General features: G+C 37.8%; 6 protein-coding genes across 12 annotated transcripts; 3 read left to right on the top strand and 3 right to left on the bottom strand.

Annotated features, from left to right (window-relative positions):
• The first annotated feature begins 1,963 nt into the window (after positions 1-1,963).
• LOC131669714 (nuclear RNA export factor 2-like) lies at positions 1,964-4,125 on the top strand. Of its 3 annotated transcripts, none has more exons than XM_058944803.1 (2): positions 1,964-2,039; positions 2,191-4,125. In XM_058944803.1, the coding sequence occupies exon 2, from the start codon at positions 2,200-2,202 to the stop codon at positions 3,988-3,990; it is 1,791 nt and encodes a 596-aa protein (XP_058800786.1). In that variant the 5' UTR covers positions 1,964-2,039; positions 2,191-2,199; the 3' UTR covers positions 3,991-4,125. The 3 variants fall into 3 exon arrangements, with proteins under 3 accessions (XP_058800786.1, XP_058800785.1, XP_058800787.1); XM_058944802.1 differs by having other exon boundaries at positions 1,969-2,104; XM_058944804.1 differs by having other exon boundaries at positions 1,996-2,062.
• A 160-nt stretch (positions 4,126-4,285) lies between these two features.
• LOC131669729 (U3 small nucleolar ribonucleoprotein protein IMP4) lies at positions 4,286-5,374 on the top strand. Its single transcript, XM_058944832.1, has one exon. It carries the CDS (start codon positions 4,375-4,377, stop codon positions 5,308-5,310), a length of 936 nt encoding a protein of 311 aa, XP_058800815.1. The 5' UTR covers positions 4,286-4,374; the 3' UTR covers positions 5,311-5,374.
• Positions 5,375-5,984: 610 nt separating this feature from the next.
• On the top strand, positions 5,985-8,058 carry LOC131669675 (HMG box-containing protein 4-like). Its single transcript, XM_058944728.1, has 5 exons — positions 5,985-6,127; positions 6,544-7,181; positions 7,255-7,330; positions 7,412-7,570; positions 7,632-8,058. The coding sequence occupies exons 1-5, from the start codon at positions 6,088-6,090 to the stop codon at positions 8,039-8,041; spliced, it is 1,323 nt and encodes a 440-aa protein (XP_058800711.1). The 5' UTR covers positions 5,985-6,087; the 3' UTR covers positions 8,042-8,058.
• Positions 8,059-8,159: 101 nt separating this feature from the next.
• LOC131669674 (glycine dehydrogenase (decarboxylating), mitochondrial) lies at positions 8,160-13,538 on the bottom strand. 4 transcript variants are annotated; one of them, XM_058944726.1, is made up of 12 exons: positions 13,404-13,538; positions 12,907-13,121; positions 12,760-12,838; positions 11,814-11,949; positions 11,151-11,541; positions 10,557-11,077; positions 10,205-10,487; positions 9,742-10,143; positions 9,341-9,671; positions 8,802-9,188; positions 8,511-8,656; positions 8,160-8,433 (listed from the first exon to the last, which is right to left on the bottom strand). In XM_058944726.1, the coding sequence occupies exons 2-12, from the start codon at positions 13,111-13,113 to the stop codon at positions 8,323-8,325; spliced, it is 2,994 nt and encodes a 997-aa protein (XP_058800709.1). In that variant the 5' UTR covers positions 13,114-13,121; positions 13,404-13,538; the 3' UTR covers positions 8,160-8,322. The 4 variants fall into 4 exon arrangements, with proteins under 4 accessions (XP_058800709.1, XP_058800706.1, XP_058800708.1 ...); XM_058944723.1 differs by having other exon boundaries at positions 8,163-8,433; positions 8,802-9,198; positions 9,354-9,671; XM_058944725.1 differs by having other exon boundaries at positions 8,163-8,433; positions 8,802-9,198; positions 9,357-9,671.
• Positions 13,539-17,887: 4,349 nt separating this feature from the next.
• Positions 17,888-19,843, bottom strand: LOC131669774 (ruvB-like helicase 1). The gene is made up of 3 exons (XM_058944901.1): positions 19,577-19,843; positions 18,702-19,377; positions 17,888-18,629 (listed from the first exon to the last, which is right to left on the bottom strand). The coding sequence occupies exons 1-3, from the start codon at positions 19,715-19,717 to the stop codon at positions 18,076-18,078; spliced, it is 1,371 nt and encodes a 456-aa protein (XP_058800884.1). The 5' UTR covers positions 19,718-19,843; the 3' UTR covers positions 17,888-18,075.
• A 927-nt stretch (positions 19,844-20,770) lies between these two features.
• LOC131669773 (uncharacterized) lies at positions 20,771-23,733 on the bottom strand. 2 transcript variants are annotated; one of them, XM_058944900.1, is made up of 7 exons: positions 22,890-23,733; positions 22,615-22,795; positions 22,108-22,518; positions 21,833-22,023; positions 21,409-21,756; positions 21,209-21,337; positions 20,771-21,137 (listed from the first exon to the last, which is right to left on the bottom strand). In XM_058944900.1, the coding sequence occupies exons 1-7, from the start codon at positions 23,085-23,087 to the stop codon at positions 21,066-21,068; spliced, it is 1,530 nt and encodes a 509-aa protein (XP_058800883.1). In that variant the 5' UTR covers positions 23,088-23,733; the 3' UTR covers positions 20,771-21,065. The 2 variants fall into 2 exon arrangements, with proteins under 2 accessions (XP_058800883.1, XP_058800882.1); XM_058944899.1 differs by having other exon boundaries at positions 20,774-21,137; positions 22,108-22,528; positions 22,619-22,795; positions 22,890-23,730.
• Between the last annotated feature and the right edge of the window lie 808 nt (positions 23,734-24,541).

Below are 24,541 nucleotides of genomic sequence, written 5' to 3'. Positions count from 1 at the left end.
CGCCGCATAGGCAGTAACGAAAGCGGGAGGCTGCTACGTCCCCTCGAGCGCCGATCGTCTCGTCCCGTGTACGCGATCTTTTGCTTTTTGTCGCCTCGCCGCGCTTATGCAAATGCGGAAATTTCGCGTCACGGCCGATCGGTATCGTCGACTGCTCGACTTCTTTCGACGCCGGCAAATATTCCGGTGTGGCGCGCGGGATCGGACTTTTCTCGAGAGCACGACTCGAAACAGTGGAAAATGAAGGAAGCGCTTGTCGAACTAACGGTCGAAATTACGCGTGCATAATTTGAGAAAGCAGTTTTCTCAAATTCCCTCCATAATAATCATTTCGGAATAGCACGTTGATGTACAGAAGGATCGATTGGACGTAAGCGAAAGTGATCGATCTCGTGTCAGTCATTTAGAATACAGGAAGAAGTCGTACGACCAAACCTGCTATTCAAATAACAGTTCGTGCGTCATTAAATTTAGCGATTGGGGATTGATCTTGCGCAGCCAAACAGCAAGCAGCGTTATTTGACTTGTCAAAACGCTTTCGTTTTCGCGAAAGAGAGAAAAAAAAAAACATAAAAAGCCATAGGACCGAAACACTTGTACCGACGTACGTCGAGACTCGTATATTGATCAAGCTTTTACACCGACAAAACTGTCGGATATGAAAGTGCACACGCCCAAAACAAAGGTTACTTCGCGTGTACCACGCCTCATCACGGTTGCGCGAAAAAGAGCAGCAAGCGAAGCCACGATTACACGGCAATCTTGGGAAATTCGCTGGCGGAATGGGCGCCGCGGCAGCTCATCGGCGTGGCTTCCTCGATCCACGAGCCAAGGCCAATATCTAATTCGATAACAGGTGAAAATAATGGACGCAGCGATCTCTGGCGCAATTTCCGTTGGCGATAATAACCGCGAGCGATGGCGCGGCGCGCAGCGACGTAGCGGTACAGCAGTAATTCAATATTTACATCGCGGCGCGTGAGACTCTCAGCGGGCAGATCGCACGGTAGTGCGAGGAGAAGATGGCCAGGAAGACGCGCACCGCGACCTGTCATTTCGCCGTCGGCCGGCGCGCGCCGAGTCCGCGAGCCTGGCGCCTCGAACGATCGTCATTTTGGGGTGAGCCGTCCCGGCACCCGGAGCTGCGCGAGTCGCGGCGCAAGCGATGCACCTCGTCCGGACGGCCCGACTCGAGGCTCGCACAAAGGGATCATCGCGCGCTTGCACGGTCGCGTCGCTGTCCGAACAATAGAGGCAAGGAGGCGAGGCGCGCCGGCCGCGCGCTCTCTCTCTCTCTCTCTCTCGCTCTCTCCGCGGAGCGCGCAATACCTTGCATTAGCTCCCTCGCTATGTACTTATTACAGTATTATATTTTACCGAGGCCTCCGCGGCAGATTGTTGGCCGAGTGCGAGCGCATTTTTCCGATAACGCGAAACGCGGAAGAGCTTCGCCCCCCGGCTATGCGCGCACAGACTCGTGCTGTGCCATGCATGATCGCCGCGGCTGGATGAACGACTTGTGCGCACTTTTATTGTTCCGAGCTTTTTCTTCGATTTCCTCTTCGGGGATGATGGTGTGTACTGTTACGCTCCGTCGTGTGTATATTTATGTAGCTTTTCGACATTTTTTCGCCTCGGATAAAGCGCAGATATCGAGTTGCCTATTGCGCCCCGACCGATATCACATCTGCGTTTTTTCCATTGCGATAAATAATTGCCTTGAGTCGTCCACTTGTAAGCGTATGCATATTTATCGATATACCTAAGAACTCAATTACAAAGAAGTGCGACAACTTATAATTATAAAATATAATTTACCTTGTTAAATTATACAGGAACGTATATTACTATTTTTAATTTTTATTCGACAATTCCAACTTGCGAACGATAGCCAATCAGAGAGAACCAATTATTGACAGAGAATATAGAAATACTCACGTATATTCTCTGTTATTGATGCTCGCCGGCTGTGACGCTCGCTCATATGTTACGTTTGCCCACAATGCTAACAACTGAGTAATCAGCAATAATCAGCAGTGGTAATTATGAATTTATAAATCGGGTGGGTTAATACAATAATAGCATCTATAATAAAATGCCTAGAGTGCGTACAAAAAAACAATTTGTTTTCTAACCTAAAACAAAGAGAAAAAACTCAGTCGCGCGAAAATACTTTCCCTTTGATTTTAGCGAAATGCAATGCGTCCAAACCTGGTAGACATTGGAAGCGTTGGTAAATCCAAATCAATAGTTGTGCCTCCAGTTCCACCTCATCAGATCTTCAGTATTCCTGCAGACTCTCAAGCATCTATTGGACTGATTCCTCAAATGTCCATGCAGGGAATGATGCACCATGGAATGGGAGGAGGTATGATTCCTCAATTAGGGTCTATGCAAGCTTCTGGTACAGTACCTGGTGCCAATCCATCAGCACCGATAAAACCTATAGTCATAGACTCATCGTCTGCCATTCAAATTGCTAATTGCAGCAATTCAACTTACCAAGAAAGAAACCTAATGGCTAGGAATGATATATGGCATAATATACTGGTTGTACGAGGAGCTAGGTATGAAAAAGAAAATGTTTTAAAGTGTATTTTGAAAAGTGTTTATCCTGCAGACTTGGTTCCTGTGAGGTATCAGGAAGTAGGAAATGATTCTTGCTTTTTAGCTAGGAATTGCGATAGAGCGTTGGATGCTTTATGTAAAACAAGTTTGATTGTTCAATATATCGATGGAAGTCCATTAATTCTCTCAATTACACTGGGATATGCTTCTATTCATGACCTGAAAATAAATATTCAGCCACTTTTATTGCATGTGCTGAAGAAGAGGTACAAAATAGAGACAAAAGTTTTGGATCTTGAAGAATTTCATAAAGATCCAGACATATATGATATGGTGTACTGTCCTCTGTCACAAAATAAAACGTTTGTGCATGTTTTAAAACTGGCAAGAACTGTTTCAGGAGCATTCGAATCTTTGAGCTTAAAAAATAATGAACTTATCTCATTACCGTTATCTTCTTTAGACGCTATGAAGTTTGTCAAACATTTGGATCTTAGATTTAATAACTTGTTAAGAATACAAGACTTGGAACAACTTAAACCATATAATATCACAGAACTCTGGTTGGATGGTAATCCACTATGTGAAAACTATTCAAGTCCTAGGCAGTACGTTGAAGCTGTGAGGGCATATTGTCCTAAATTAATCAAGTTAGATGGTATTCAAATCAATTCACCTGGGCTTCCTTTAATTTATAAGAGTTATGTTAAAAACTGGAAAAGAAGGAAACTGGTCGAACAGTTTGTTGAACATTTTTTCACAGCTTATGACCATAAAGATCGAAGTGTTATGAGAGGATTGTATGATAAAAACGCATGGTATTCAATGACTGTAGGTACACCTACTTCTCCAACAAGCAAAAAGCTTCTTGAACCATTTAGTTCTGAAAATAGAAATCTACTGATTTTTGGGAAAAATAGTCAGGAATTGATTCGCTATGGAGAAGATCAGATTCTGAAAGTATTCAAGAAACTACCAGCTTCTCAACATATATTTAAATCATTTTATATAGATCTTATGGTTGATAGCGATGAATTTATTATCATATCTGTAGATGGTTTGTTTAAATTAGTTAATGTACCAAATCAATTATTTTTATTCAATCGGCTCTTTGTGTTAACCCCAGAGGATGATAATGAATATAAAGTAGTCAATGATCAATATCATATATGTGTACCAGTCCAACCTATAGATTATAAAGCATATATTACTGAAGATGATAAAAAAACAGAATTTGAAGCAACTGTTCTAAGTCCAAACAAGAGAAAACATTTAATAATCCGTTTTCAAGAATGGACTACAATGAAATTAGAATATTGTGAAAGATACTTGAAAGAGGCTGAATGGGATGCAAAGAAAGCTCTTTCAAACTTTATGATAGATTATAAAAATAAATATGTTGCTGAAGAAGCTTTTCCATGAACTTCCAAATATTTTTATTTTTGTGCGACTTTATTAGCAATTAAGTTAATTAGTAATTTAACTTTCTTAATATTTTTAAATAATACAAATTTATTGTATATATTTTTATGAGAATAAATGCATACAAAAACTACATTACTGCGTTTGATTAACAATTTAAAAACTGATTTGAATATTTGAGATAGAATAATATCAGCTCTGAAGGTAAGGAAAAAATGTCTCTTACCGACGTGAACGTGAGAAACACGTGCTGCTGTAAAGACATAAACATAACCTTTGAACCAAGCTTTCACAACAATGTAGTAACTAAACTAGCAATACAAATTATAATTCGAGATAACTTAGAGTAAGTTTAATTTGAGTAGTGTGGAAATATTATTAAAAATGTTACGAAGACAAGCTCGTTTGAGAAGAGAGTATTTGTACAGAAAGTCCGTGCAAGATAAATTAAAAATCATCCAAGAAAAGAAAGACAAAGTCAAGAGAAGTCTCGAAGAAAACGTTCCTATTCATCCAGATCTTAGAAAAGATGCTCTGTATTTACAAAAAAAAGCAGAATGGGAAGATGGTGGTCCAACACTTGCAGTTGCCCAGGGAACTGAAATGGGTGGAGCATTGGGATCAAATGAAGATGATGAATACAGATGGGCTGGAGTTGAAAATCCTAAGATTGTCATAACAACCTCTCGAGATCCAAGTTCTAGATTGAAAATGTTTGTGAAAGAATTGAGACTTATTTTTCCAAATTCTCAAAGGATGAATCGTGGTAACTATGATATAAAACAGCTGATTCATGCGTGCAGAGCAAATGATGTTACAGATTTTATTATGGTACATGAACACAGAGGAGTACCAGACTCTCTTATAATTTGTCATTTGCCATATGGACCTACAGTTCGTTTCACTATGTCAGATGTGATCATGCGTCATGATATTCCAGATATTGGTCCCATGTCAGAGCAGTATCCACATTTAATATTCCACAATTTCAAAACAAAATTAGGTCTAAGGGCAATGAGCATCTTAAAGTACCTATTTCCAGTACCCAAAGAAGACAGTAAAAGAGTCATTACTTTTGCCAATCATGACGATTACATTGTCTTTAGACACCACACATATAAGAAGATCCATGGAAAGGACATTGAGATGACAGAGATTGGACCAAGATTTCAGTTGAAATTGTATGATATCAAGTTGGGAACTTTGGATTCAGAAGCAGCTGCTGACACTGAATGGGCTTTGAGACCATACATGAACACCACACATAAAAGGAGATTTTTGTCTGATGAGGATGGATGGCAACAAGAAGATATGGAATAATTTAATTAATTGTAAATATATAGTTTTGTAACTAAATTAAGAACTCACACTGTATTAAATGAAATGTTATTCTGTTATCCATGTGATGATAAAATCTCCTAAATAAATATTATCTTTAAATCAATCTATTGTTAAAACGCTTTGGTATTGTAATTATTTATTTAGCCATTCAAATTTTCATAATCTTTTATTATGTTCTCAAAATCAACATACGAAAAATAGTTTATTAAAAACTTATTTTAAAAATGTGCAAAAGAAGCTCTTTTGAGTCTAGTAGTATAGCCAATCAGAAATTCGCTACAATTTTGCGCGAATTGTAAATCAAATGTTCCTAATAAAATTTATTGAATAACGATATAATTTACAAAAAATCTATTCGTAATCAAGTTCATCAACTCGAAATAACTTTATTTTCAATCAGAACATTGAAAAATCGTTTTCAATAATGTTACCCACGTGGTTAGAATGGAAATAAATAGTTAAACTGTATAACAATTGCTACTTGTTCGAAAGTGTTCTACACGCTCAAGAATTGGAATATGAAAATGCCGCCGTCATCAGGCACACAACAAACAATTCTAGTATAAAAATAATGATGCACCATTAAAAATTATTTCGAAATAAAATGTCAGTGAGTCAATAAAAAGAGGGGGCGCTCGATGGTTTGTCCGCAAGTGGAGAGCGAGAGCACGTCACGATCTTGTGCCTCGCCGGAGTGATTTTTTATTGCAGATTGCTTAGACGCATGCATTTTAAAAGGCATAAGCACACGGAATAATGGATTATTTTTCAACTCCGAAAAATCTAAAGAATGACGGTGAGCGTTTACTATTGTTGATTTTCTTTGTTGTTTTTGTATTAGGTTATGTTTTGAAATTTTAATGCGCCTTTATGCACTTTGAAATTAGATGTAGTATTCATTCTTAATTATTTGTAATTAAATATTGAGTGAGATAATTTTGGTAATATTGTGCACGTAGTTGAACATCTTTATTTTAAAACCTGTTTATAGTAATAAAGTATTGTTTGATAACACCAAAACAGTACAAATTTTATGGCATTAGAATTTTCAATTGAATGAAAAAATATTTTCCAATACAATACATTTGTTGTGATAAATCATTCAATTGAATAAGTAGACACAAGCATGACAAGTAACACTTGACTTGTAAAATTAGAACAATATAAACATTACCTTTTACTTGTCAAAGTACATTTTTCTTAAAATGATAGATTTAGAAGTCACTGGAATTTCAAGAAGTGGCAGAGTCAGAAAAAAGTCATCAAAGCTGTTGGATTTTGAGTCACCAGATGATGTTACAGAACAAAGATTGAAGAGACAAAGAGCTCAACAGCATGCACACGCTCAACAAATATTAGAAAAATATGAACAATCTCAAAAATTTAAACAGCAAAATGCTAACTCTCCTCTGCATAGTAATTCATTTCTGCAAAACAATATTCCACGTCAGATAAATAATTTTCATCAGAGAAATAATTCACAGCAACCAATACAGATCAAGCAAGAAGCTAATCAAGAAGACACTCAAGAATCATCAGAAGATGAGGAAGAAACGTCTGAATCAGGACCTGAGGCAACAAACGGAGTTCACCATGAGGAATCTAGTGAAGATTTATCAAGTGGTGATGATGATGATGGAGATGACGGAGAGTCTGAGTTTGAAGAGGATGAAGTTGAACCTGTAATGGAAGTAACTGGATTCACAAAGCTTGAACCTCCAGAACAAACCGAATTGCCATCCCAAGCAAAAAACAGTTTATATATGTTAGAAAAATACAAAAAAAAATTGGTAATTAAAGATGGCAAAGTTATAAGTAAAACAACAAAATCACAACGTAAGGATAAAGGGGTAAGAGCATATTTACTCAAGATTATATTTTAAACTTCTTTAAAATAACTCATTGAAAACTGATTTTTGGTAGGTAACAAGATTCACAGCATACATGTTGTGGTCCAAGGAAGCCAGACAACAGTTAGTGGAGCATCACCCAAACTTAGGTTAATGAAAAATATAATAATTTTAATAAATAATATTTTTCTGACATGACTAATATGACTAATATGAATTTATTTTTGAAGATTTTGCAACAATATCAAAAAAATTGGGAGAATTGTGGGCTACAGTACCTAATTTAGAAAAGCACAATTGGAAAAAACGAGCCAAACGCTTACAATTACGAAGTACTAATCAAAACAACAAACTACCCCAATCTTCCCGTCAATTTATAAACAAACTAGGTAATGGAATAATAGTTTAAATAATATATCTATAATTAACTAATTTTCCAATTAATTGTAGGAACAGCGATAAATCGAGAAAATGCAGCGCCAAAAACAATAAACCTTGGCGTTCCAACAATAGGCAACAAATTGTACGTATCGCCACCTCACTTAAATAAGTCGGGCAAAGATTTGAACGACGCTCACCTAGGCTTGGGAGGATACAAAGTTACCGGAACTCAACCAATAGACGTAGCTGCTCACCTGGCATTGCTCGGTGAGAGCTTGACACTTATAGGAAAAAGACTGAAGGAGCACGAGGGACAGATTACGGTATCTGGTAGTTTACCGTTACTCTTAGATTCGTTACTCTGTGCTCTTGGACCTCTGCTGTGTCTAACTCAACAGATACCTGAAATGAACGGGGCCGAACCCCAAGTTTTATCATCGACTCTCGAGAATGTAGCATATATTATGCCCGGTCTGTAGATTACTGACACTAATCGTAGAAGTGGAGAATCTTTTTCTCTTTTTTAATTTGTTTTATTCAATGGATGTAATCATTTTTTTTATATAAAAAGTAACAACAAACTATTTTTTTTTCAATTTAAGATGCGTTGATTTATTTGAAGAATATTGTAAAATAATGAAACTTAATAAAAACAAGTCTTATTCTAAGCACATGATTCTTAAGAATTATATTTACAAATACTCGTGTTCCTTGCATGCCTTGAGTTATGCATAAATTACTATTTACATTTTAATAAAATTTATTGTGGAGGTAAGATCGGTGGACAAGTGCAGAAGAGATTCGTATCACCGTAGATGTCGTCAATTCGTCCGACTGAAGGCCACATTTTGGTACTTCCTTTTACGAAAGACTAAAAGTAAAACGAACAATTCTTATCTGTTATTCTTCTCGATGCGAGATTTGATTAATTATCGAAGAATTACTCACTGCTGGAAATGCAGCCAATTCTCTGGAGTAAGGTCGATCCCACTTATCGCTAATGACTTGCTCTTGCGTGTGCGGTGCCATTTTCAAAGGATTAATACTAGCGTCTAATTTTCCATCTTCAATTGCCTGTATTTCTTTTCTGATGGCTATAAATAATAAATAGCGAATGACTTAACATTTGATCGATCGATGTTACGTTTGAATTTGTGCTATAGCAAACTAAAACTTGTATTCAAAAACTAAAAAGGAATTATTTGAAAAGCACGAGCCTTACTTAATCAATCAACTTACAAATAAGAGCATCACAGAATCGATCAAGTTCGATTTTATCCTCGGACTCGGTCGGTTCAATCATAAGAGTACCAGCAACGGGCCAACTCATGGTCGGGGCATGGAATCCGTAATCCATTAATCTCTTTGCAATATCGACAGCCTCGATATTGGCCGTTTTCTTCAAGTCACGAATATCTAGAATGAATTCGTGAGCGACGAGGCCAGTGACACCTTTGTACAAAATTTTATAGGGACCTTCGAGCCTCTTGCCCATGTAATTAGCGTTGAGGATCGCTACTTGCGTCGCTTTGCGCAGTCCTCGGGGACCCATCATCTTAATGTACGCCCAAGAGATCGGTAGAATAGCGGAGGACCCGTAGGGAGCTGCTGATACTGCACCCAGACCTTCGGTGAGCTGTTAAAAAAAAGGCTCGTTTTAAAAATAATGTTTAAGCTTGGAACAAAAAATATACTTCGTTGCGATGAAATAAGCAAAGACCACTACTTTAGAAGGGCAAGTCCACCATTTGCACCGAGGATAAGAAAAATGACCAGACTGTCGCTACTTACTACCTTGATATCCCCAGTAACTGGATCGACTACCGGATGACTGGGCAAGAACGGCGATAGATGTTTCTTCACTCCAATTGGTCCCATGCCAGGACCACCACCGCCGTGTGGAATGCAGAAGGTCTTGTGTAAATTCAAATGCGATACGTCACTGCCGTAGTCTCCTGGCCTACAGAGGCCCACTTGGGCGTTCATGTTCGCGCCGTCGAGGTAGACTTGGCCACCGACTTGGTGCACCAAATCGCACACGTCGCTGATCGTCTCTTCGAACACGCCGTTTGTCGAGGGATAGGTGATCATCAGACACGAGAGATTGTGCTAATAATCGGAACGGCGTTAAACAGGGTCCTCGGTGAAAGTCTGATGCTGAAATTGGACGACGACCAACCTTGAACTTCTCAGTCATGGCCTTGAGGTGATCCATGTCGATAGACCCGTCATTCTTCACTCTAATCGGTTCTACCTTCATCCCGGCCATTTGCGCCGATGCAGGATTCGTCCCGTGAGCCGACACGGGAATCAAGCACACTTGTCTGTCTTTGTCGCCGTTCGACTCGTGATAGCACTTAATAGCCCTGAGCCCAGCGTATTCGCCTTGGGCGCCGCTGTTCGGTTGGAAGCTGATGCTGTCGTAGCCGGTGATCTCGCAGAGGTCGCGCTCCAATTCGAGGAACATCTGTTGGTAGCCGCGGGATTGGTCGGGGGGCACGAACGGATGGATGTCGGTGAAACCTCTGAAGCTGCACGGCATCATCTCCGTCGTCGAGTTGAGCTTCATCGTGCACGAGCCCTTTCGACAACGAGCAATCGTTAAGACGCGAGCCGCGGTGATTTCGACGGACTTCACTCACGAGTGGGATCATGCTGTGCACGAGCGAAATATCCTTGTTCTCCAAGGACTTCATGTAGCGGACTATTTGCGTCTCGGAGTGGTGCGAGTTGAAGACCGGATGCTCGAGGTACGGGCTCGTTCGACGGAAGGGCGATACGCCGAGACCTTTGCCGTCGATCGAGCCGCCGTTGACGACGCGGTCGATGGTCGTGTCGACGGAGAAAACTCCGAAGAGGTCGTTGACGTCCTCGGGCCCCGTCGTTTCGTCGAGAGACACTCCGACCGTGCCGTTCTGGTAGTACCTGTGCATAGCCACGGCCGTGACGACCTCGACACGTTTCCGCAGCGCTCGCCAAGGGGCAGTCGCTCACCTCAAATTGATCCTCAGCGCGTCGGCATTCCTCTTGAGAGCGTCGAGGCCGATCCTGGGTCTGACCGTCAGGGTGTCGAAGTAAAACTCGTTCTCCAGCTGGTTGCCGTGGCTGCCCAGGCCCTCGGCGAGCGCGACGGTGAGGCTGTGAACCCTGGTGGCGATGTTCCTGATGCCCTTGGGCCCGTGGTAGACCGCGTACATGGCCGACATGTTGGCGAGCAGAGCTTGCGCCGTGCATATGTTGCTCGTGGCCTTGTCCCTCCGGATGTGCTGCTCCCGCGTCTGCAGCGCCAGGCGGTAGGCCTCGCGGTCGTCCGCGTCGCGCGTCACGCCGATCATGCGCCCCGGCATCAGCCGCACGAGCTTCTGCCGGCAGGCGAAGAAACCCGCGTGCGGGCCGCCGTAGCCGAGCGGCACGCCGAAGCGCTGGCTCGTGCCTATGCAGATGTCGACGTCGAACTCGCCCGGCGGCTTGATCACCGCCAGCGACAGCAGATCCGACGCCGCCACAACGAGCGTCTAAAGAGCGAGCAACGGCGAATGTGTATCCCGTGTATCCCGTGCTGCGTCGGAGGAGGAGGACGAAACTCACCCCGTGGGCGTGCGCCCGCTTGACGAGCCCGCCAAAGTCCCGGATGCCGCCGGTCGTGTCCGGGTACTGCAGCAGAAGCCCGGCGACGTCTTTGGCACTCGTGTCCGCTTCGAAGATGTCGCCGACTTGGAGATCGAGGCCGAGCGAGCTGGCGCGAGTGGCGATGACACTGATGGTCTGCGGGTGCACTTTGTCGGACACGAAGATGCGCTTGCGCTTGTTATAGCGATGCGCCAAGCCCAGGGCTTCGGCTGCAGACGTACCCTCGTCGAGCAGCGACGCGTTGGCTACTTCCAGGCCCGTCAGGTCGCAGACCATCGTCTGGTAGTTCAGTAAACTTTCCAAGCGGCCTTGAGCTATCTCCGGCTGATACGGCGTGTATTGCGTCGTCCTGCGCCGTTCATCAGATTGGGGCGAGTTAGGACACTCGGCTCGAGGCTCAGACAAGCGAATATCGTCGACGTTATCGTTTTGCCCTCCGACGTGGCCGAACTAATTCGCCTCGATTACTTGGGAACTACGTACTACTCGTTAATCGCGACGTTGCAATTTTATTCGCGTGGCTCGCTCACGACCACAATTATTATAAGGGACCCAATTCTGAAAACGCGAGTTTCGGGCGCTTGGAAAAGCGCGAAAACGCGGAGTGCAGCGGGCAATTACCATCCGGGGTTCTCGAAGATGTTCCTCATGATGGTGTGCGGAATGCAGCAATTGTAATAGCCCATGCCGATGTAGCTGCGCCACACTTGATTTCTGTTGGCGATCTCGCCGATGCGCTTTATCAACTCGAACTCAGCTGTAATCGTGTAAACATACACAGAGTTATTATTCAACTGTTGAGTAATCGACCTCCGTGCTTTGCGGGGGACCGGCCGTGCGAACAGACGCTCTTCTTTTCACATTGATACGCTCGCGTCGCGTGAGATTCAATTTCAGAATGCGCACGTTATCTACTGACCTCCGATAAGCGGCAAACTAAAGACGCGCGATTGATCAAGTTCAACGAGATTCGCCGATGTTAGCTAATACCTTTACGAATCATCAAGGAATATTTGGAGCCTTGAACGAGTTCTCTAATCGGGCGCTCGTATCATGTCACAACGGCGGCCGACTATCTTTAACGACGACACGATACGTCGATTTTTTTTTTATCGTCGGTGATTCGACTGCTGCGTAAGCGAGCGGCAAGCGCGAAGGCGGAATTGCGAGTACACTTGAAAAATGAAATTCAAACTACGATGCGCTTCTCGCCTGATAACGCTTATTTTGTAAATATTGCCAAGATCAGCTTTAACGTGTTACGAAAGAGCAACGTCTTTGGAAAACTTGGCATTTATAACGCGCAGAAAAATGCTCGTCTGCGTTTCGAATGACGACTTGACTTTACATCTCACGGAAAAATCTTCGTCGGTCAAGGTTTTTTCTTCTGCACGCGGGAGGTCGATCAACTTGAATACATGACCTCCTACGAAGTTAAGGGTTATCGCGAGAGCCGCGTACGTATGTACAATCGCTCACGCGAATGCCAAACCGAGAGTCTCGTGATTCTGTTATTTTTTTAAATGAATTACTTTCTTCGGCATGAGTACTTTTCAATTGTACTCACTGACTGGCTCGTCTATGTCCATTGTCTTTTTGATCTGAATTTTGCCCGGCACTGCCTTTGACGTCAGCTCGTCCAGTGACTGAAGGACAAATTTAATTTCGTAAAATAAGACTTCACTCGGGAAACAAGTAGGAAACAGAGAAATACCTTTATCCCAAGAAACTTGAGCATCTCTGCCTGCTCGTGATCGCGTGGACCAATGTGCCTCGCTTGGAACTCTTCTCTCAACGGGAAAAGTTCCCGAAACTTGTCGCAGTTTGCGACAGCCAACCGTAGCCCGCGCGCGTGTTTTTTCGCGCCTTCGCGCTCCAGCAACAGCCGAGAACAACCCGCGAGTCTCAACGTCGACTGCATCTTTTGAGCTGATAAAAGTCCATTCGTGGCATTTGAGATAAATTATTTCGATAAAACGATCGCTAGAATTATAGTTTCTCTTCGAAACGAGTCAGGCAGCAAACAAAAAATATAAAGAAATTGAAAAAAAGTTGTCAATCCAGTCAAGTTGAGCGATGTTGAAATTTATTTGCGTTTCCATGTTACAGGCAGAAAGATTTACACTAATTTTGCGAAATTGCAATTACATCGCTATTCGAATACACTAGCGTTCGCTTCAACTTCAATTATCGAATTTTAAAAAATCTCACCTTTGTATAACCAATTATTTACAACAACGTCGCTCAATAACAGCAGCAGCAATGACGATAGCAAGGATGAAACGCGCAAATAGAAACGAGCATAATCCGCTGTGAAATCGTTTCGCCGGCGAGACTACATGCGACAAAGTACGCCGCGGCAACGTGCTCCGCTCGGCTTTTATACAACCACGTGGTTCGCTCGGCTGCGCGATGTCGTAACGTGGACGAGATTACACGATGCACTGCTCTCTCTCTCTCTCTCTCTCTCTTTCTCTCTCTCTCTCTCTCTGACGTGTCCAATTGGAATTGTTAGCTCTCGATGCACGATGCAAATGTACGGAATCGGCGCATATTGTTTGCACTGCAAACGTTTTTTCCCTTTGAGTGCAAGTGAAATTGGCGAGAGAACGAAATCGAGGATAAAAAGGGAAAGTGGCAATTTAAACTTAAGCTCTATTCAATACAAAAACAACAGGTATATATATTAAGGAGTGGACTATGAAAAACGCAAGTTTGAAGACAAAAGAGTAGAGCAAGTTTGGGCTTTGACAGGCTAGGCATTGGTATGTCGGTTGTTTATCGTTTCTCGCGATCGGTTATTTAATTTTCGTCGGTTAAAAAAGAGGGGATGATAATTGAAGTCACCTCGCGGGATAGACGGCCGTCATTTTGGTACTATAATTAGTGGAAGGATTTCGGAAGAGAGTGGATATCGTAAATTTTAGGGGTTTAAAGATCAACCCTCGTCAACGAACGACTGAGAGAGAGGGAATGACAAGATGTAAAAGCCAATTCTTGAGCGGAACGTGACTAATCGAGTATTAGAAGAAAATTCTCTTTTACTATACAGTTTCGACTCGCTTCAAGGATCAAACGCTTACAATGCACCACAACTTACGACACACTCCAAAAGTCAGTGGGACACGAACAGTCTAGTAGAATAAGTTCAATGAGGCATGAAATTTGGATGTAAGAGCAGACACCTGTTTCCTATTTGAAAATGCTCACAAATATCTTGGTAAATAAAGTACTATATTCATCACTGTGTGGTTTCCATAATAAATGTTTAGAGCAATAAAATACTTAAAATAGCTTTTATTCTGTACATATATCAATTTTATACGTCAAATATATCACCCTAACGATTAATATGAATACAAACAAAGTTATAGGGCGTTAAATTATGTAATATAAAATTAAAAAATTTAATTTGTCAGAACCGCAATGCAGAATAAAAAAAATTTTTTAATATTAATTTTAGTACTGTTTCCGTGTTATAATATTAAAAGATATAAAAAATCAAACCAATAGCTGTTTTAGTTACCGAGCTATTGCATTTGTTAATTAACCCATTAAGGCCATGTCATACATAGACAATTAAAAAGAAATACCTTTTAAATGCTTTTTTTGAATGCTTTTTTCTTTTGCCATTTACAATTGTTTATAAAAAGTTATTTAAACAAACTGTCGAAAAAGTTATTGTTTTTCAAATCAGATGCAGCAATCGATTTTACGAGAAAAACCATGGAAAAAATATATTTAACATTTTTATGTCGGACTTTAATTTGTCATAAAAAATAGCTATTACTGATAACTTAGCTCGATTGAATTTTTATTCAGTTTTGTTTACGTGCACTTCTTAATATCTTTTGTACACGGGAACCGAACATTTCTAGCAATAAAATGCAGTTTTCATTTCACACGATGATATCTCACATAATTTAGAGATACCTTGTTCAATTTCGTGCTTACATAATGAACAATCACTTGACCTCCTTACCTCGTTCGAATGTTTATTGGCAAACTTCCGAACTTATCTCTAATACGGTTTACAAATTTTTACGATAAAAAATACATTTTTTCATTTCATGCACTCAATCATCAGGTTACATCACTTAGGTAACCGTCAGTATCAACGTTTCAGAAGTTCAATGTTTGATAACTATTTTTTCATGATAAAGTGAAGTCTAACATAAAAATATTATATACATTTTTTCCATACTTTTCCCCGTAGAATGCATTGCCGCAATCATATTTGTAAAACAATACATTTTTGGGTATTTTGTTTAAAATTTGTTTTATAAACAGTTGTAAATGACAAAAAAACACGAATATTTTGTTTTCACTTTGCCTATGAATGGCATAATTAGTTTGATGCTCTTTGGTATGGGTCTTAGTTGATTAAGATGATATGATTTTTTTGCAACAAAATACAGGTCACGTAAGGGCTTTGACACTTGCCGCGATTTTTGTATATACGCTGTAAGGTTTTAATTATGATATGCTGTTTTATTATTAACCAATCTAAATAATTTTTTGATAAAATTTTTCGATTTTGACATACGTCATGAATGTTATATTTCTGCGAGTTTTCGTTGTAATAAAAGTTTGAAAAATACATGCACAACGTATACATGTAGCTAGAAAAGAAGAATCTTTTGACGCTTCAATCTTTAAATTTAAATCATTCAATTCATTGTTACTGAATCCCAAAGTCAGCGAGCTGTACTTATAATAATAGAGCAACTATTTATTAGCTATTTATTAGTATTAGTTGACAAAGAAGAAGCAACGTACGCGAAATCCGCTTTTTGGTGTGCAAAGTTTCATATCTATATTTTACAAACATGTCTTATATTATTTTTTAATAGAATCAATGAATAAATTTTAAATTCTATCTCTTCTTGACTCGTTATTTAATTATTAAATTGTAATTAATATTTAAAAGTTTTTAAATTTAAAAAATAAAAATTTTGTAATTGTAATTTATACTAAAGCCGTAAATAGCTTTCGATTCATATTCTGTTTAAACTTATTAACTATCGAGATGTAATTATTTATTTAAGTTTTTATCAATAAAATGTTTGTGTTAACTTTTGACTTTAAATAAGTTTTGCACAAATTATTTAGTAATTTTTATAATAAAAGTAATTACTGTTTTAATGTTATTTATGCGTGTTAAAAAAATAAAAATCAATTTAACTTTATGAATGCTTAAATTTAAATTGTATCATAGCGTACACTTATATATTTATTCAAGACAAAATTATTTGAATCATCTATTAATTTAATCCATTAACGTCCAGCCGGACATGTTTTATACATCTTTCTTATTACCTATTAATTCTTTGTTGATTTTTATGTTAATATTACGGTAAGATTCGGGACATTACTCTATAAGTGTCAACTTTATTGAAAATACATCTATTTTGATACGATATATTTTTTGAGCTAGAAACTATGAAAAAAAATAGTGGTTCATAATATTTTTGCTGCTAATTTTATACGCTTCAGTAAGCAACATAAGAACAATCGAATTTCGGTCATTTTAATTGCGATCATTATTATCATAGTCATAATCATCATGGTAATGATGGTAATGATCATATGGATGACAATAATCGATGTAAAAAGAGCGCGCAACGATTTTGAATTCGTCAAATCAAGTTCTTGTCGTCGCGTTAAGCTATCCCTAGAGGCGTGACTCCGACTCTAGAGAGCGGATTTTGCGTACGTTGGCTCTTCTATGTCAACTAATACTAATAAATAGTTAATAAATAGTTGCACTACTACTAAGTACAGCTATTTTTCATGACAAATTAAAGTCCGACAGAAAAATGTTAAATACATTTTTTCCATACTTTTCCCCGTAAAATCGATTGCCGTAATCTGATTTGAAAAACAATAACTTTTCATAAACAATTGTAAATGGCAAAAAGAAAAGCACGGGTATTTTTTTTAATTGCTTTTGAATGACGTAGTTACTTTGATGCTAACTTCCAATTTTGCCATGGGCTTTAATAGGTTAATTAACAATTGCAATAGCTCAGTAATTAAAACAGCCATCGGTCTGATTTTTTCATGTCTTTTAATATTATAACATGAAAACAGTATAAAAACTGATGTTAAAAAAATTTTTCTTTACTCTGCATTTCGGTTGAGGCAAATTAAATTTTCTAATTTTATATTACAAATTTAATGCTCTATAACTCTGTTTGTATTTATATTAATCTTTAGAGTAGTATTTTATAAATAAAATGGAGATATGTGCAGAAAAAGGCCATTTTTAGCATTTTCTTTTTTTAAACATTTATTATGCAAAACGCACAAGGAAATTTGAGGTAACGGATATAGTACGTTAATTACTATGATGTTTATGAGTGATTTCAAAAATAAAAGTTTTCTGATCTCACTTTCATCTTTACTCAGTGTTAGATCAGCCGTGATTGCAATGTCGTACAATTACGAGTTGTTTTCCACTTAATTAACGTTTCCTATAATGTCCAGTTTGGAAAATTTCCGTTGCAGATGAGCTAATAAAAAATAATAATTCAAAGATCAATACGTTCATATGTCGGGAAAATTATTTTTCCAGTTCCGGAAAATAACATCGGTGTTTGGCAAGGATGTTATTCGTTTGATATTCCAACAACGTATGTACCGGGAGAAATCATTGATGTTATAATGGAATAAGAAATGTAGACTAACTAACATACGTGAGAAATCATCATTTATTACAAACATTTACACTGGTGCATCAAAAATATTCTCTTTCTAGTCTATTTTTCTTAAATGTTATCTTAAATCTAGTGAAATAAAAGAAATCAAAGTAGTAGATGTCACAGTACTTAAAAAGAAGAAATATTCGTATGTGGTAAAATGACTAAATGATAAATTATTACTATTTCATAAATTTATCCTTATTCTCCGTGAGAATTTTTGCCGAGGATTTGGCGTCCAAAAACATTGTTTTCACCTCGTCAATGTCCTCCTTCGTGATACTTGCCCTACCGTTGATCTTAGCAGTTAAAGATGCAGGAGTTAACAGCTGAACAGCGTATCTGAGCGTTGTTTTTGTTCCCAATTCACTCAGTTCTTTTAGTGCATCCTCCTCGAGTTGGAGACCTTCAGTGACCGCTCTCAGTTTGACGATCTGCTCGATCTGGTTCGTTTCGTAAGGCAAAGTTTTAATAATGAGCAATCGGTCGAGAAGATCATGAGGCAATCCGTGTGGAGATATAATATCATCTGTGCCACGAATGACACATGGACCACGATTCGTTGCGAAAATCACAATTGGAGCGATAGCTGTTTCAAGAGCACGATGGAGGTAGGTGAAAGTTTCGATATCAAGCATGTGAACCTCATCGATAAACAACACGCCTGGCACAAGCTCTGCTATTCCTTGGTCAATATACTTGTTCACCACTTTGTTGATTTCTTTTCTAAGTTTATCTGAAATGAAAATGGTACTTAATAAACAATTCATTGAAAAACACAAATTTAAACAAGATTTATAAAACTCACCTGTGATTTCTGTTTTCTTTGGTTTCATAAGTTGCCCCATCATAGACATTATGTCTTGTCCTCCTTGAGGTTTCGCATTGGCAACATCAAGATCATGTAGAGTAACATCTTGAATCACCTCTTTCTTTTTGTGTACATCGCCCTTTGGTAGTGGCACATACTCCTCAGCTTCCAAATCAAATTCAGTAGCATAATTGTCACTCCTTCCTTGCCTCTTAACTGCTCCACTGTTGGCTTCAATGTAGATTACATCTCCTACTTCAACCTTTTCCTTTTGTAAAGACTCATAAATCAAAGGATCCAATTTTAACTGCTTTGTTCCTTTTGCAGTTTTCAAGCCAATGACAACATGTGAGACAGTTTTGCCATAACCACCCATAGGATTTTCAGTTTCCACCGGGGATAACTCTGTAACTTCACCCTCGTACACCTCTTTGGTCTCTTTGATTCTCAATCCAATAGCTCTTCTGAAGTTTTCCATTAGCACTTCTGTCTTTTTGATTTCAGAACTGTAAACTTCTGATCCTACCATTGGACAGAACGGAACTTTATTACCCAGCTCTTGCGCTATGGCCAATGCAATAGCTGTTTTTCCAGTTCCAGGTGGGCCAGCAAAGAGAATTGCACGGCCAGACATTTTCTTACTCCTGATCATGTCAACAACAATGCCAGCAGCCTAGAAAAATTTATAATAAAGCTTAATAAGGAATATCTCATTGAAATTTTGAATAATTATTCGTATGATACTTTTAAGAGTTTTTCAAGATATTAAGATGTCAGAAGTTTTGTATATTTTTATTTCAAGTAAAACAATAAATAAAAATTACTAATAGAATGAATTACACATGAAAACAATTAAATGAAATAAAACTAACCTCTCTGGCTTGTTCTTGACCAACGAGGCCGGCAGCAAACGGGATGGCATATCCTTTTTCATCAAGGCCTAAACCTTTGATGTGAGTATGAGCCGAGATTCTTTGCGTTTTCGCTGTACTTTTCACTTCCTCGATTTTCATGATAGAGAATGAATTTGTATGGAAAAAATAAGATCAGAATTACCCGGTTAACAACTTGTTTGATTGATAAATAACAAATGGCGCGCGGTTGCAAAGGTCGTATTGAAGTTGCGCTTATAGGCTGCGTAGAAGCTCTATGCTGCAACTGCGCAATGTGCGGTTGCTGTGCACCAACCTCAGTTAGTCCAGTTTTCGCAGCTACTGTGCGTAGACACAAAGCAATATACATATCTAAGAGTAAAGTAAAATAACGTTAAACTAAATCTTAAGGCATTTTAGGGAATTCGAATCCAAATATAATTTTGTACACATAATAAATATAAATTTCATTGATAAAATATGATTTTAAATAATTTTATCATGTTTCTCATGTACATAACCAGAATGACTTGAAATCAATATATCTATTGCAAAAATATATGATTCATCCAATAATGACTAAAGGCTGTATATACGTGTAATTTAGAGTGTTACTAGTTCTTTTGTCAATATTGATCAAAAACATAAAGTGCCTTAATAAAATTTTGAATAAGATTCGGCTTCATAAATTTAATATTTTCATTTCCACTGAACGCACGTGTAGAGCATTTCAGCCGGCTTTATACGAATCAAAACAAAGCTGACCAACCGCACGGACTGAGTAAGTAAAGACGTCGGATTGTCGGTATAATTTCCCGTAGGCTACTTTTGTCCTTTCTATTTTTATTTTTTGATATCTCTTTTTCTCTAATATAATTTACTTTCTAAAAAACTGATATATATTGACCTATTTATTTATGTTTTAAACCAGTTGAAATTCAACATATATTGATTTCAGCTGAAGTATATTATATTAAGTACTTTTAATACACACAACATATGCACGTATATATGAAATGCACGAACGATATTTCTTACAAAAATACTATACAAGATATACAACAGCATTTTAATTATTTGAACTGAAGGTAAAAGAAAAAGGAAACATAGATTAGAGCGAGGTAATTTCCCTTACAGGGGTAAGGATGTGCAAAGAAAAGAATATGAGAACAATAGAGTTTTTTCATTCTTATTTTTTTGCTGTAGTTATTTACAGTGAAGCTATCAAGTTATAAATCAAAACATTGTACAACTAAGAAAAATCTTCTAATAATATTTAGAATGAAAACTTTTCAATATCACCCGCATATCAACATGAATTACTAATGTTAGAAAATGTTCAAGTTTGTATATAGTATGAATATAATAAAAATAATAATGTATAGAATCAAAAATATTTTCTTGATTTCACGAGGAACGCTTGCAGTTCACACAGTTTCAGCTATATTTATTTTAAAAACTATTTACAAGCTTCCTGCAAACTACTTCGTTAACTTTTGGTATCAAAAGATGAATTTTCATTTAATTCCAATCCACACGTGATATAGTTATCTTCAGTGTCCTGAAAGCAAAGTACAAAACATTAATATGATTGCAAGAAGAAAATGTCATAATTATATATAATAATATTACATCTTGAACAACTACAAGTCGATTATTTTCTAAATTCAATTCATGAGCGGTATCGCTTGTTAAAATTATGACTGGATCATTTGACATATTTGAATCTTCAATATAGGTAAGATCGATTTGTGAATCCTCCTGTTAATAATGATATTAAAATTAAAACCTTATTGATAAAAATAAATTCTTACATATTTAAATATACTTGCATCACAGTAAACTTCGAAGTTTGAATCAGGTAAATTTTCCGATTTGTTATCCTCTTTCTTTTTCAATTGATAATGTCCTTTTCTAAATAGTAATTTTGTTGTTTCAATATTCTCTGTTTTGGCGGCATCCCTTTGAAGCCGCCTCCAAATTGTAGTTTTTGGAATTTTATAAGTTATAGAGGCAGTCGCTTGAGACATAGTTCCTTTTTTACATGCAGCTACTGCTTTTTCCAGTGCCAGTCGTTTTTCCCCTTCTATATAACTCTTGCGTCTTTTCATATCTGACTCTGGTAATCTTCCTTCATCTACCAAACGTACTTTATCTCTAAATAATGTCGTCTTTGGAATCTGAAAACAAAAAAATTTTAAATAAGAACGTTGCACGGAGATCTTGAATTGAAATTAATAACTTTTCTAACTATACCTGATACTCTTGAGCAACTTTTGTCAGAGCTTCTCCTCTCTCTAATGCTTTGACTGCAGCTTCTCTTTTTTCTGCATCATAGTTTCTTCTAGTTTCTGTCCTGTACACATGACCTTCTTTTTGTATTCTCCTCCATAAAACTGTCTTTGGTATGCCAAAACTATCTGCAGCATTTTGTAAACTAGAGCCAGCTAAAAAAAATATAAATTGTATGTGTACATACAAATAAAAATCTGTCAATCTTTTCAAAACTGTGTTAATAGGGTTCTACATACCAATAACTGCATCTATTGCTGCTTTCATGTCGTCAGCTGTGTAGTCACATTTATGATTGTTCAATGTTAAACCTAGTATTTTTGCTCGCATATACAGTGTTGATCTTGGTATATGAAATTTGGCAGCAGCATCCAATAGTGAAGTACCAGCTTTAATATCATTTATTGCATTGGTTAACATTTTATCAGTGTATTCTTTTTTACAAACACTCCTCCTTCGCCTTCTTGCCATTGTATCAGAGTTTTCTTCCTTATCTATCTCTATTTTCATTTCATCTTGTTCATTATTCTCAACTGTAACTTTTTCTAACTCTATCATGCCATCATCATCATCATCTTGACTGAACTCATCAAACAATTGTACTTCTTGACAATCATCTGTAACATTAATCTCATTCTCTTCACTTTCCACTGGACCAATCTGCAGAAAAGGTCCACCAATGAATAACCAAAAACCATTAAACAAACCACAAACTAACAATAAATGTATTATAATGAAAATTCAACTCACTTCCATCAAACCTTGTATCTTAAGAGTTTGTGCAGCAGCCAAGAAGTTGTTGATATTTTCAACTGGAGTTCTGACCTCTCCATTATAAATAAACTCTACAATTGATCTGACGTCTTTAGGATCGATGTCGTCCAAGATGACCGTAATATGATCATCGCTAACCTGGCTGCACAAATCCTTAAACAATAAATAATAAGTTAGATTAAAATGTGTTTGTAAAAAGTAAGTAAACAAAGCACATTGCCGGCGGTAAAAACAAACAAAAACGTACTGCCAGAAGATCGCTGCAGGCGCACAATACCAGGCGGTGAGCTTGGATGCGCTCCCCGCCGGCACAGAGGGTCACGTCGAGCATACATTCTTCGTCGAGGAGTTGGCGCACCACCGATGAGAAGTGACTCTGATAGTCGTCCCACGAGAAGCAGTACGACGACGTCGACACCGCGGTATTGACTTCGCTTTTGGGCATGTTTCGCCGTTTCTAGTCAAGAGAAAGAAGCTGAAACTTGCGGAACCCGAACGCTCTCAATTACACGCACACATCGCCACTTAGCAGTCAGCACAAATGGACGCCGATGTATGTATAACACAGAGGTTAGACTTGGATTGAAGCATTGGATAAAAGAAAGGAATGGGATGGTTAACGTGTTTTATTGAGGTTAAAATGTTGCCGGTATTGCTGAATTAGACAGGACTGACAACTTACTTTATGAATTTGAAATGAAAAATGATATTTTACATAGTTTATCGATAAGTTCTTTCAATGATTTACTAAAATTAGTTTATTATTTTTAAAATGCTGGTGTTATCATTAAATTATATTCAAACTATTTTTGTAAAAAAAAAAATTCTTGTCTTTTGTTTATTTCATGGAATAGGAACTACGCGTATATTTCAATAATTAAATTACTTGTTTAATACATAACAAATTGCGTAATATAGTTATTCAACATAAAGGATTATCCTATTTGACATTAATACAAGCAAAGATAACTTGTTCACAATATACTCTTGTCATGGCTAATTATAGTATGTGATTCTCATATATTCACATTTACGCCAGAAATTATATATAAAGTACTGGAATGCATACATATTTTGACATACTGTAAAGAAAAAAAATCAGGAATTATTATTAATTATTTTTGTATAATATTAAAAATATAATAATCATCTTACAGTATTTAAATTAATTTTTTTCAATAGTTATTCAGAAATTCTGATTTCCTAGAGTAAAAGTATTCTCTCATTTAAATAACCATATAACCAGAAAAACGTACTGGTTACGTTGATTCAATTTCATGTAGCACATTTAGAATTTTACAGGTGTACCTAACAACGAAGCCATAATCATTTGGTCTTATTTTGTGGGCTACCATAGTAAATTAAAACGCATCCTCGAGTAATTTTCAACGAGAGTAACACAATAGCGATTGAAAAATATCTTTACTTTGCTCCAAACAAAAACGCTTTTCACAGATGTCTCGAACAGGCATTCAATGGCACAGAGCACGTGCTAAAAGTACTGGTATTTTATTGATTACCGACAGTTCCGGTAATAGTTTCAGCACGGTTTCAGCATCTATGCCGTTTTTAGATAGATTTCACTACTTCCAAAAATTTGAAAAATTTGTTTCGTGTTACAAAGAACTTTGACAATAAGGTAAATATACTTTGTGAATTGTTGATCATAATGATTAAAAATAAGTTCAGCCTTTCTTATAATCTTATATATATGTATGAATCAGTATTAGATACTTCTGAAATAAGCTCTTCCAATGGTTTCCAAGTTTCAGCAAGAGATAAGCTTAGATCCATGAAGTTAGAAATGTTATTGAATGATAGTAACTCTCTATTTTAGTTGTGTTGATCATTAATATTAATACTCTTAAAGAGGAAAAAAGATTCTTAAAGAGGAAAGAA

This window comes from Phymastichus coffea, unplaced genomic scaffold (genome assembly GCF_024137745.1).
Source record: "Phymastichus coffea isolate CEN01 unplaced genomic scaffold, Cenicafe_Pcof_1.1 PCOF00096, whole genome shotgun sequence".
In the NCBI taxonomy this organism is placed as follows: Eukaryota; Metazoa; Arthropoda; class Insecta; order Hymenoptera; family Eulophidae; genus Phymastichus; species Phymastichus coffea.
The sequence above is the reverse complement of the archived record's forward strand: the minus strand, read 5'-3'. Positions and strand labels throughout refer to the sequence as shown.

What these genes read in the sequence shown, in the direction of transcription:
- LOC131669729 (XM_058944832.1), top strand. Translation starts at nt 4,375, where the DNA reads ATGTTACGAAGACAAGCTCGTTTGAGAAGAGAGTATTTGTACAGAAAG.
- LOC131669675 (XM_058944728.1), top strand. Translation starts at nt 6,088, where the DNA reads ATGGATTATTTTTCAACTCCGAAAAATCTAAAGAATGACG. An exon ending in GAAAAATCTAAAGAATGACG is followed by an intron (nt 6,128 to 6,543) that starts GTGAGCGTTTAC and finishes TTAAAATGATAG; the next exon opens with ATTTAGAAGTCACTGGAATT. An exon ending in TCAATTTATAAACAAACTAG is followed by an intron (nt 7,571 to 7,631) that starts GTAATGGAATAA and finishes AATTAATTGTAG; the next exon opens with GAACAGCGATAAATCGAGAA.
- LOC131669674 (XM_058944726.1), bottom strand. Translation starts at nt 13,113, where the DNA reads ATGCAGTCGACGTTGAGACTCGCGGGTTGTTCTCGGCTGTTGCTGGAG. An exon ending in CAAGGTAGTAAGTAGCGACA is followed by an intron (nt 9,189 to 9,340) that starts GTCTGGTCATTT and finishes AGCTCACCGAAG; the next exon opens with GTCTGGGTGCAGTATCAGCA. An exon ending in ATTCTGTGATGCTCTTATTT is followed by an intron (nt 8,657 to 8,801) that starts GTAAGTTGATTG and finishes TATTATTTATAG; the next exon opens with CCATCAGAAAAGAAATACAG.
- LOC131669774 (XM_058944901.1), bottom strand. Translation starts at nt 19,717, where the DNA reads ATGAAAATCGAGGAAGTGAAAAGTACAGCGAAAACGCAAAGAATCTCG. An exon ending in GTCAAGAACAAGCCAGAGAG is followed by an intron (nt 19,378 to 19,576) that starts GTTAGTTTTATT and finishes AAATTTTTCTAG; the next exon opens with GCTGCTGGCATTGTTGTTGA. An exon ending in AAAGAAAACAGAAATCACAG is followed by an intron (nt 18,630 to 18,701) that starts GTGAGTTTTATA and finishes TTTTCATTTCAG; the next exon opens with ATAAACTTAGAAAAGAAATC.
- LOC131669773 (XM_058944899.1), bottom strand. Translation starts at nt 23,087, where the DNA reads ATGCCCAAAAGCGAAGTCAATACCGCGGTGTCGACGTCGTCGTACTGC. An exon ending in CCTGCAGCGATCTTCTGGCA is followed by an intron (nt 22,796 to 22,889) that starts GTACGTTTTTGT and finishes TTATTGTTTAAG; the next exon opens with GATTTGTGCAGCCAGGTTAG. An exon ending in AAGTTGCTCAAGAGTATCAG is followed by an intron (nt 21,757 to 21,832) that starts GTATAGTTAGAA and finishes TTTTGTTTTCAG; the next exon opens with ATTCCAAAGACGACATTATT.